The 12,719-nt window shown below is 38.3% G+C and overlaps 1 protein-coding gene and 1 long non-coding RNA gene across 3 annotated transcripts; both read right to left on the bottom strand.

The window, feature by feature from the left end:
* Nucleotides 1-381: 381 nt before the first annotated feature.
* LOC309495588 (E3 ubiquitin-protein ligase TRIM39-like) lies at nt 382-9,014 on the bottom strand (the record flags this gene model as incomplete). The annotated part of the gene is made up of 6 exons (XM_082165384.1): nt 382-1,650; nt 4,537-4,655; nt 4,737-4,759; nt 4,841-5,071; nt 6,806-6,901; nt 8,736-9,014. Coding segments are annotated over 6 exons (1,236 nt in total), but the record flags the coding sequence as incomplete, so codon positions are not given.
* Nucleotides 9,015-9,806: 792 nt separating this feature from the next.
* On the bottom strand, nt 9,807-12,444 carry LOC309478139. 2 transcript variants are annotated; one of them, XR_014198818.1, is made up of 3 exons: nt 12,295-12,444; nt 10,194-11,727; nt 9,807-10,062 (listed from the first exon to the last, which is right to left on the bottom strand). It is a non-coding gene; the product is annotated as an uncharacterized lncRNA (long non-coding RNA). The 2 variants fall into 2 exon arrangements; XR_014198819.1 differs by having other exon boundaries at nt 9,807-10,389; nt 10,472-11,727.
* Between the last annotated feature and the right edge of the window lie 275 nt (nt 12,445-12,719).

The raw sequence follows: 12,719 nt of genomic DNA, 5'->3' as shown, positions 1-12,719 counted from the left end.
GGGGGTTATACTAGATCGCAACTTGTCTTTCGAAAATCATATTTCATATGTTACAAGAACAGCCTTTTTCCACCTTAGAAACATTACTAAGCTACGTAATATGCTATCTGTCTCTGATGCTGAAAAGTTAGTTCATGCATTCATGACCTCGAGACTAGATTACTGTAATGCTTTATTAGCTGGTTGTCCTGCATCCTCAATAAACAAGCTACAGTTAGTCCAAAATGCAGCTGCTAGAGTTCTTACTAGGTCAAGAAAATATGATCATATAACACCTATTCTTTCATCTCTACAATTACAAAGTATTACTAATGACCTATAAAGCCCTAAATGGTTTAGCTCCTGGGTATTTAACGGAACTTCTATCGCCCTACAAATCCATCACGCTCTTTAAGATCACTAAATTCGAGGCTTCTGGTCATTCCTAGGATATCTAAGACCACTAAAGGAGGGAGGGCATTTTCACATTTAGCTCCTAAACTCTGGAATGGCCTTCCGGATATTGTTCGAGGCTCAGATTAGCTGTCCCAGTTTAAAACTAGATTAAAGACGCATCTCTTTAGCCAAGCATTCACATAATACTTACCTTTTATACTACAGTTGAATCAGATTGAATGCATTAATATTAGGAACAGCAGCTACGCTAATTATTTCCCATCTGCTTTTCTGTTGTTATCTCGGGACGCTAGTCCCGAGGTAAATAGAGTACGTCAGCTCCAGTTTGTATCCAGCCTCTCATGGAAACTTCAGATGCCCCAACACCCATGCAGAGACGACTCGAAGCCCGTGAGGAGACGACTCCACGCCGGCGATATGTTATGCCCTAAATTAATGCATGATTAACTAACTGTATTTTTCTATGTACATTTTTTTGAAATGCACTTTCTGTAAAGCTGCTTTGAGACAATATGTATTGTGAAAAGCGCTATACAAATAAATTTGAATTGAATTGAATTGAATTGAATTGAATTGAATCAGTCATGTGATCAGCCATCAGCCATGTGATCAACCAACAGTCATGTGATCAGCCATCAGTCATGTGATCAGCCAACAGTCATGTTGCAGCCCAATCACAGATCAACAGCGCTCTTACTCATGTGATATAAATTAAATATTGGAAACATGATGAAAGCATGTCAATCCAGACTTACAGGTGTAACATTTACTGACTATTGACCGGTAAGATCCTCAGAGAGGAAAACCAACACCAGAAGAATGGAAAGAGTGTGTCAGTGAAGGTGGTTGTGAATGTGTGTAGATGTGTGTTAGTTACAGGATCAGAGAATGACACTGTTCCTCTGTCATAGTCCAGATAAACTCTCACACGATCAAGATCCTGTTCAACACGAAAACCAGACCCAGTCAGTCCGTACTCCACATACCAGACATCAGTGTTAAAGAAATCACATCCCTTCCTCTGGTTTGAAGCTGTAGTTACTCCAAGTCTCCACCATTCACTCTCTTTAACCTCCACATCCCAGCTGTGAGTTCCTGAGTTAAAACCCTCTGAACCCAGAACACACGAATACTCATCAAATCTCTCTGGATTATCAGGAAGTGGTTGTTTGTTCTCACTCCATCTCACACTGGTCAGATCATCAGACAGGACGAGAAGTGGATAAGCCGAGTTTGGATCCAGAATCACAGGAGCTGATGAGACACAATCAACAGATGCTTTTGTTCTGATCTTCATATAATGATCAAGAGTGAACCGAACACAGATTATTATGAATTATGACCCACGTCCTTTTGATCAAACACATCAGACATTTTCCTCTGATCACTGTCAGTGTTAAGAGTCACACTCATTTTTATTATCAGTGTTTAATGGCATCAGCGACAAACATTAAATGTGTGATTCAAATATTTGTCTCATCAAGTGAAACAAATATTTTGGAAAAGTTAAAATCACAAAATTCTGTTCAGCATTGTGATGGATTTTTTAAATTAATATTTTAATTAATAATTATATATTATATTATAATCATTTAATTAATATATATTGCTGAATCTCATGCTGCAGTAACACAGGGTTTGTAATGTGAATATATTAATGGTACTAAACAATTGTTAGATTCCTAAGACATCAGTGAATCAGTCTATTTCATGATGATTATAAAACCATCAACAGGTAACCATCATCACCTGATCTCATTTCACTTTAGCTTTCTTTGCTGCTGCAAATGTGTTTGACAAACACACTGTCACAGCGGCCAATCAAGACGAAATATATATATTGCGAACTCGAAGCCAGTAGTCGACCGTAGACGCAGAGCTAGAGTATATTTACACTCACCTAAAGGATTATTAGGAACACCTGTTCAATTTCTCATTAATGCAATTATCTAATCAACCAATCACATGGAAGTTGCTTCAATGCATTTAGGGGTGTGGTCCTGGTCAAGACAATCTCCTGAACTCCAAACTGAATGTCAGAATGGGAAAGAAAGGTGATTTAAGCAATTTTGAGCGTGGCATGGTTGTTGGTGCCAGACGGGCCGGTCTGAGTATTTCACAATCTGCTCAGTTACTGGGATTTTCACGCACAACCATTTCTAGGGTTTACAAAGAATGGTGTGAAAAGGGAAAAACATCCAGTATGCGGCAGTCCTGTGGGCGAAAATGCCTTGTTGATGCTAGAGGTCAGAGGAGAATGGGCCGACTGATTCAAGCTGATAGAAGAGCAACTTTGACTGAAATAACCACTCGTTACAACCGAGGTATGCAGCAAAGCATTTGTGAAGCCACAACACGCACAACCTTGAGGCGGATGGGCTACAACAGCAGAAGACCCCACCGGGTACCACTCATCTCCACTACAAATAGGAAAAAGAGGCTACAATTTGCACGAGCTCACCAAAATTGGACAGATGAAGACTGGAAAAATGTTGCCTGGTCTGATGAGTCTCGATTTCTGTTGAGACATTCAGATGGTAGAGTCAGAATTTGGCGTAAACAGAATGAGAACATGGATCCATCATGCCTTGTTACCACTGTGCAGGCTGGTGGTGGTGGTGTAATGGTGTGGGGGATGTTTTCTTGGCACACTTTAGGCCCCTTAGTGCCAATTGGGCATCGTTTAAATGCCACGGCCTACCTGAGCATTGTTTCTGACCATGTCCATCCCTTTATGACCACCATGTACCCATCCTCTGATGGCTACTTCCAGCAGGATAATGCACCATGTCACAAAGCTCGAATCATTTCAAATTGGTTTATTGAACATGACAATGAGTTCACTGTACTAAAATGGCCCCCACAGTCACCAGATCTCAACCCAATAGAGCATCTTTGGGATGTGGTGGAACGGGAGCTTCGTGCCCTGGATGTGCATCCCACAAATCTCCATCAACTGCAAGATGCTATCCTATCAATATGGGCCAACATTTCTAAAGAATGCTTTCAGCACCTTGTTGAATCAATGCCACGTAGAATTAAGGCAGTTCTGAAGGCAAAAGGGGGTCAAACACAGTATTAGTATGGTGTTCCTAATAATCCTTTAGGTGAGTGTATATTATTATTTATAAGATATTATTAACGTCGACTGTAGACGTTCGGGGACGTCGATTGTAGACGAGACCCAGTTAGAGTAGGGTCGGGTGCGAAAATAAGAAAAATTTACCACAGTATCATCTGATGATCTTCATTAAACTGGGTCTTAATGTGTGTGTATTTGTTTTAAATACTTTGTTTCTGTCTGTTGTGTTTGACTTAGTAATGAATAATAATTTTCATATTTTAAGTAACTGAAGCAGGTTCTTCTGATACACATCATTATCTGAACAGACCCTCATCATTGTTTCTGAAAAATGGAAAAATCAAGATACAAGAGGCACTTCTTCTAGAAACAGTTTCAAAATGGATTCAGGATTCATGAAAAAAATTATTCGTACAATAAATTCCAATATACCTTTTGATTGTTTCTACGTCCAATTCTGAAACAATTATTGAAAAGTTCTCAAATATTTCCGTAAGAATGTCTTGTTCTTATGGAATATGTTGAGAAGTTTTGAAGTTCTGATTGTATTATCCTACTCACAAGGTTGGATTGTTTAATACAAAATATACATGAATCATCAAATGGTAAATCTAACAATGCATTTCATAAAATAAAGATGTGATTTTTAAGATAATTATTTTCAAAATTTTGAATTCTTCTTAATAAGTTTTGTTTTTAGAACAATCTTTAAAAAACAATATTTAAAGTTCTTCTCAATGTTGTGAATCTGGCCGCAGCTTTCTAACGAGATTATAAAATTATTTAAAATGTTAAATAATTTAAAATGTTACATTTTCTTCATGAACTTGAGAGACTGTCAATAGTTCCTAGTAACACATTATAATTACATATTGAAGTTCCTTTAGTTCACAATATTATATTTTAGGTTCAGTGTTTCAGTCTGAAAGTTCATATTCAGTATACCAGAACTAGTATGATCTTCACTTTCTACAAACTGAAATAATCTAGTGCTTTTGTCAAGAAAACCCCATGCATGATTTCCAGTGTGTAACAGCACAGATCTTCTCCAGACTCACTGTTTTGGACGATGTCCTGCATCTTCTTCCAGACTCTGAACGGCAGGTTGCCCAAGTATCGTGACACATGAATCAAAGCTCCAGAACCCATCTGTGGATCCGGCTGTGAGATCTGGACTCTGGAACAACATTCAGGAATCAGAACTGCAGTGGCTTTGGATCAGAACCAGAGAGACCAGAGACACCAGCAGATCACTCACCTTTCCATTGAGACTGGAAACTCCTGCAGAACAAACACAACATTTATCATCAAGAACTCAATCAATCAATCAATCAATCATCAATCAATGATGTGAAATCAGACCTTCAGAAAGCAGACGTCACTGGCTTTCATCATGTCCTCCATGTCTTTGATTGTGTGTGAAAGAGCTGAGATGTGTGTGTTCATCTCCTCCAGCTTCTCCTTCATCATCTGCTTCTTCTGCTCCTCTTCCTCCCTCAGTGCAGTGATTGTAGCTTCTTCTTCATCTCTGAGGAACTGATGAAGCTTCTCAAACTGCTGTTTAATCTGACGCTCTGTGTGCTCAGCTTGAGACTGAAATCAAAATCACATTCACTTCAATCATCTCAAAGACGCAACTGATTCTGGAGCAGCATGAAGAGTGAGTGGGGAAATGTGGGTTAGTTCTATACAACTTTAACTTTCTGAAGTACTAGTTCTGTATTAGTAGATGTTCTGTGTCTGTAGTGTGAAAATACACATGAATCTCATCAGTCTTCACTAAACAACACTGTTTTAAATGGTGTTTTATGAAGATTCATTCATATGTGATATAATTTGAAAGTATAACTAAACTTAAGATGTCAATATATTATTTTAACAGAGCATAACATATTTTCATTTAAAAATATCTTACACAGCAAATCCCCCAGTTTTAAATTAGCAGCCCTGGTTTCACAGACAGAGTTTAGATTAAGCCAGGATTAGGCCTTAGTTTAATTAGGACATTTAAGTAGCTTTTATAAACGTGCCTAAAAAAATAAAATAAAATAAAACCATTACTGACGTTCATCTTAAGACAAAACAATGGCACTGATATATTTTAAGTCTTTTAGTATTTTTAGTTTTAATATTTTAAAGCCAATTCAATGGAAGGGGATTATTAGGAGGCCATCATGTTGTTCCAACCTCATGTTGTTCCTCATGTTGTTCCAACCTCATGTTGTTCCAACCGCGTAAGACACAAAATATCTTAGAAGGAAATGAATAGTGGAATAAAGTCGTTATTTTTGTTTGTTTTTGCGCACAAAAAGTATTCTCGTCGCTTGATAAACTTAAGATTGAGCCACTGTAGTCACTTGGACTATATTAACGATCTCTTTAATAACTTTTCTGGGCCAGCAAGTTTGGGCCACCTAGCTGCCTACGGAGAAGTGATCAGCTCTCAGATTTCATCAAAAATATCTTAATTTGTGTTCCGAAGATGAACGAAGGTCTTACGCGGTTGGAACAACATGAGGGTGAGTAATTACTGACAGAATTTTCATTTTTGGGTGAACTAACCCTTTAAGGGCCAATGGGTGGAATGTGGCCAGTACACCGGGGTTACACCCCTACTCTTTACGAGAAGTGCCATGGGATTTTTAATGACCACAGAGAGTCAGGACCTCGGTTTTACGTCTCATCCGAAGGACGGTGCTCCTTGACAGTATAGTGTCCCCGTCACTACACTGGGGCGTTAGGACCCACACAAACCAAAGGGTGAGCACCCCCTACTGGCCTCACTAACACCTCTTCCAGCTTCCAGATGTTGATCAACATTATACGCGAACAGCTCTGTGTGTGTGTGTGTGTGTGTGTGTGTGTGTGTGTGTGTGTGTGTGTGTGTGTGTGTGTGTGTGTGTGTGTGTGTGTCTGTGTTTGTTTGTTGTGTATGTGGGTGTTGTTCAGGTAACCTTTATGTTGTGAGAAACAATATGTCCCCACAAAGATGGCAATATCCAAAATCCTTGTCCTTGTGGGGACATTTTTTTGGTCCCTGTGAGGAAAACAGCTTATAAATCAAGTGATGTTTTTTTAAAAATGTAAAAATGCAGAAAGTTTTCTATTATCGGTATGTTTAGGGGTACAGTTTGTTCATTATGAAAATTATTATGTCTAAGTCCCCATAAAACATGAAAACCCAACGTGTGTGTGTGTGTGTGTGTGTGTGTGTGTGTGTGTGTGTGTGTGTGTTCCAGCCAATATAGCAACATGGTATTATGTCAGACTAATCATTTCAGCTGTTCTAATCAAACATGTAAATATGTCAAAAGAATAAATCCTCACCTTGATGTGTCGAAATGTTTTCTCAAACTCTGCTTTAATGTTTTCATTGTGTCTCAGTTTCTCTTGTAAGGACTTCAGTGCTGTATTGAGCTCCTCCTGGAATTTAAAGAGAAAATCTATAAGATACCAGAGATTTCTGTAATATGATTACAGAGAGATTTTTATGTAATACATAACCTTAAAGGAATAGTTCACCCATTACATATTCTGTCATTAATTACTCACCAACCCGTAAAGGTGATGATACACGAGACAACTTTTTTGAGCAATGTTGTCGAGCGATTGTTGCTTGGGCACTTTCCCATTGAAAATGGGCAACAAATTTCTATCTGGATCCTTTAGATCGGTCGTGGGACCTGTGTCTCAGCTGTGTCTCAACTGGTTGCACGTTGACGGCAACATTGCTCAAAAAGCTGCCCCGTGAATCATAACCATAAGACTTTCGTTGATCTTGAACACAAATGAAGATCTTTTTGATGAAATCTGAGAGATTTCTGTTCCTCCATTGACAGTGACGCAACTACCACTTTGATGCTTCAAAAAGTTCATAAAGAGATCGTAAAACTAATCTAAATGAATTGAGCAGTTTAGTCCAACATTTGGAGAGACTCAATTTCTTTATATCAGTGGTTTCAAACCTTGTGTACAGGAGACCCTTATTTTAACATGAAAAATCGTTAATGAAATGTGGTCTGAGTTTCACAAACAGACTGAATGAAAATGTAAATCTACTGTCTGTCAGTAGGTGGCGCTTATGGAGCAGCAGAAATATTATAATATAATATAATATAATATATATATATATATATATATATATATATATATATATATATATAATATAATAGCAGAAATTCCCCGGTAACAACTGTAAACAAAGCAGCTGCGCTGATAAACACTACGCGTTACATGAAGGGAAGATGAAAAGAAAATGAATGACTGAATGAATGAATGAACGAATTAATAAATTCAAAATGTCATCAAAACTTTTCTCAAGACAGTAAGTTCCCTTCAGAGATAGATTCATAGAATTCATTCATACAAAAAATATATATAATTTCCCTCGGCACTCCGTTGTAAAGGATGTAAAACCTCTCACTTCTTTCCGTCATTTTTTTCAAACGAAACTAAATCTACGCTGCATGTTGTGTCTGTTACTTACTTTGCTTAATACTGGACAGGATTTACTATGGGTTTTTAAATCCTGGCAATCAAATACGATTTTAATGATGATTAAAATATTAAACCGTAATACTAATCGTCAGAAATTGCATCGTGGTTTATCGTCAAACTGGTAACCGTTTCATCCCTAACCCTCAAACTAGAGTGAGCTTGGCGACCCCTCATTAATTGACCCCAAGGTTGGTAAACTATGCTTTATATGATAAACAGACTGGATTTAGGCCTTTATTAACATAAACATTCATCAACTCAAGCATCAGTTGTGGTAAACAGAAGTTAAGGCATGTTCGCTTGACATGCGAGAACCAATGAGGTTCATTCTTGTGTTATGCAGCACGCTTGAGCTTCAGCAAGAGGTTTATTCTTGCGCGTTAAGCAGGTTCAGTTGAGCGTATGTTTATGTTTTCTGATCAGTGTTTATATGTGAATAAAAGCCTAAATGAAATCTGTTCATCCTATAAAGCAATCAAGTCTAAAAAAAAGTTGGACTCACTCAACTGTTAAATTCATATAGATTAGTTTCACGATCTCTATGAACTTTCTGAAGCGTCAAAGTGGTAGTTGCGTTGCTGTCAATGGAGGGAGATATCGCTCAGATTTCATCAAAGAGATCTTCATTTTTGTTATGAAGATGAAGGAAAATGTTTTAAGGGTTTGGAACGACATGAGGTTGAGTAATTAATAACAGAATTTAAATTTTTGGGTGCACTATCCCTTTAAGTGTTTATCCTCATATTAAAATCCGTCTTACCTTATATGATGAAACCACTTCACCGATGGGTCTGAATTTATGATTGTCGTGTTTCTGTGAATTAATACACACGACACACACAGGCTGTTTGTCCTCCAGACAGAAGAGTTTGAGTTTCTCACTGTGTAAACTGCAGATCTCCTCAGACTCTGATGAACGCCTCTCATTTCTCTCCTTCAGGAACGACTCACACAAGTTTTTTAACACAAGATTATTTGAAGGCTCATGTCTTGACAATCTCCTGCAGACAGGACACTCCTGAGTATTCTTGGTTCTCCAAGACACTTATATACAATATAATACATTATTTTAAATCTTTTTTATTATTATTCTGTTAATCTTATGATAGGATTCCCTAGAGTCATTGCAACATGTATGCAGTCTATTGCTCCAATCTCCACTGCTCTAGGGGAACATGAGGCAGATTATGTTAATAGGAAGTCCTATCACAGCCTTAATGTTCAGGTAGAGATGATGTGAATATGTGAGATGATTATTTTCTGTGAGATGAATCTTTAAATTAATAGAAACATTAACAGATATAACAATGATCTACTAAACATTTCATCTGCAGACGACTTGTGGTCATGAATATATGCCAAATGGCCTGGCTCCAGTGCTTGTCTCACAAATTTTCCGTGAGTCTGTGTTGTGTCAGCGCTTTGAGGAAAGCAAGTTAAATTTGGTACAGTACAAAACACTGTTAATTTGAACTGAGATAGAAAAACCTACACAATAACCCCCTATCATGACCCTCAGACAGGGCCACAGCACCGCTTCAATGTGGCCCTAAGTAAAACCAGAGTGAAGATAGAGATGACCTTTGGCATCCTAAAGGCACATTTCAACTGTGTTCGGCGCTTAAGAGTCACCAGAGCGGGCATCACAGATAGTGGCTGCATGTGCCATTCTGCACAATATAGCCACCAGTAGAAAGGAGCGAGAAACACCACAAAACCAGCTTCTCCCCGATGAAACTGACCCGATCACACTTGACCACCCAGCTGGTGCAGATGTAGATGCAATCACCATACAATATTACACTTAAAAAAAGCACATTGAAACTGCAGATAGGTCTCAAACTGTTTTATTGGTTTTGTGGGATGGGAGGGAGAAAGAGAGCAAGACAAAGTTGCATTAATAAATATTCATACTAAAGTGTTACTTGGTTAAATAAGTTCACATACTGAGATCAGTTTTATCCAGCTGTTTGATCTCCAATTTTTTCAGTACCTACAGTATACCTCAGCTCACAGTCCAGCTCCTTTAGTGAACAGTCTAGTTCAAGACTCCTTTTGTACAGGGCCCTGACTGAGTCTGTTTCCACCTGAAACATAATTCCACCACAAACATGATCATTACAAGTTTTCTGGAGGCTCATCAAATCACAAAAAGTTCCTTGACTTCCTACAAACACAGGACTGACTGTAATTTATGTAAAGGGTTTTAAATCCTTACCTTGTTCACATTTCTTCTGAAGCCCATTGAGGTAGAGGCCTCAGTTTATGTGGCAGGTTGTGAAAAATCCTATAAAGAGATGTGTAAGGGCCAGTCCCTTTTTTATGCCACACATTCAAATGTTTGCCATAATAAAAAGCCCAGTGCATTCACATCAGCAACTGAGAACACACAGAGTGTCTTCATTTCCTCCACCCTAATAAATAAAAATAGGCCAATATAAAGCATAACTGTTGTAAAGCAGGTTATGTTTGGTGTTCTGTCTGCTGCATACTGACCTCTGTGTGGGAGACTGTGTGTGTATGTGTGCTGGCTTCAACAGGGACACTGTATTTCCCTATACTGCAGAACATACAGTCAGACATATTTAAAACTTAAAAGTAGTAATGTATTGCACACGTACCCAGTGTTACTTGCTTAGAGGAACCAGCAACAGGGTCAGATTGTACAACACCTGTAATCACATCCATAATCGGCCGTCCCTTATTACCTACTCAGAGCCAACTCCTCCGCCAGTGTATTCTGGTTTTCTGAATTTAACTCTTTATTTCTGTTTGCTGCAAACAAGTGTTTGTGATAAAATGTTCACAAAAGTAATAAAAGGTTGTGGTAAATACCCACCACTTTGAATTATATTTTTATATTTTGTCTTTATCTGCTGCCAAGAACATTTAGAGTTGGGGTTGCATCTAAAAATCAATGAATATTAATCTTTCTTAGAACATATATGCACATTTTTATATATATTATAAAAATAGGCTATAGGCTATATTACACATAGGCTACACATACATATATTATAGTATACATAATTTTACATAAATATAGAACGTATTTGTTTAACTTACACATTAACAATCAGCAATCTTTCTCCAACAGTCTTATCTTGCTTTGGCTGCAGAGACCGTATTGTTTCGAGCTTGAAATACATATTTAAATTCATCGTAATTATGAATGATTATCTCTTGCTCCTCCGCGGAAAAATATATCGCTCTCGTTCTACTACCCGCGATTGGATTGGTTGTTCAGCGTCGACGTCACTCTTTTATGTGCACGCGCGCGTGGAGTAATCATAGCTTAAGGATCAAAGCCTGAGTTGACAGAGAAAGTTGATGAGCTGCATCATGGTACCAATAAAGCCTGATTGCATCGTTTTGTCAACTCAAAACTAATCCTGTAACCCCGAGTTTGTTCAGCTACCTTCATGGTACAGGCCCCTGAACCAGCAAATCAAAGTCTTCAGATTAATTAGAAAGCTTCAGTGGCGCTCCAGGACCGAAGCTGCCCATCCCTGACGTATACTGATAATAATATAAGACTCGGGACACTTTGTGTTTTATTGCACTTTATTTACTGGTGAGTGTGTTTGAAGCTCACAGAGTTTCTCCAGCGTCTGTCATGAACAAATCTTTATCAAAATTATTCAGTCACATGTTGTTCTGCGTATGGTGCCGATCTTCAGTGTTTGGCGACTCGAGCATCACTTACAGAGGCCAAACCAGTTTCTGTCTCTCTCCATCTGTTCTGCATCATCCTGCATGTCAACAGAAATAAATGCATGAAATATTCTGCAGTGAGGATATGAAATCTATAATGAAACTGCACTGAAGCTCTATAATGAAACTGTAGCAGGATCTGCAGTATCTCAGCTCTCATGAGGACTGAGAGAAGAGGACAGAGTCCCTGCAGTGCTGTCGCACACATCCTACACCCCACAATGCACAGAAAGCAGCGCAGGGCTCTAGTGTGTGCACAAACCAGTGCTTAAAGGGTTAAAACGCATGCTAATCACGTCACAAAGCAGATATTATTATGTCTATTATCATTCAATGCAAGTCAAAGGATTTTATAACGTTCATAAAAGGCAAAAATAGTAGGTCAGAAGTTACCTAGAGAAAGTCTAAAAAGAGAAAGGCTTTCATTATAAATTAATCATATTAGTCATTTTTTCCTCACTGACTCGGCCATGCCCTCATGGTAAACACGTGGTAACTGCATTCCTATCACGTAAGAAGACCAAACGGTTCTCTAACTCTGCAAGGTTTTAAGATTCTACAGTATGTTTTCTTGGTAAACAACATCATTAATGTAATCTGAATACCTTAAATTAAAAACTTTTGTCGAGAAAATCCATCGCTGCGCGTGTTTCCCGCATGTGTCCGTTCAGTCTCTCTGTTCCTGAAAGAAAGAATGTCTGTCGGTCGGAGTGAAGAGACATGCGCATTGAAGCTGAGCTCATTAATATTAATTAGGTGACGTTAACCCAGTAGGAAGGCGCGTGAAAGGCGGGTGTTAATGGAAGCTCGTTTCCGCCGCCACAAAATAAAACATTTTAAAAGATAATTGCGACTTTATTTCTCAGAATTGCGAAATATAAATTCAGAATTCTGACTTTTTTTCTCGCAATTGCGACTTTATATCACGCAATTCTGACTTTATAACACATAATTGCGAGTTTACGGTATCGCAATTCTGACTTCTTTTCTCAGAATTGAGAGATATAAACTCACAATTGTGAGATATAAA

This window comes from Leuciscus leuciscus (assembly GCF_965113295.1).
Source record: "Leuciscus leuciscus genome assembly, chromosome: 1".
NCBI lineage: Eukaryota > Metazoa > Chordata > Actinopteri > Cypriniformes > Leuciscidae > Leuciscus > Leuciscus leuciscus.
Note: the sequence above shows the minus strand (reverse complement) of the source record. Positions and strands in the feature narration are given on the sequence as shown.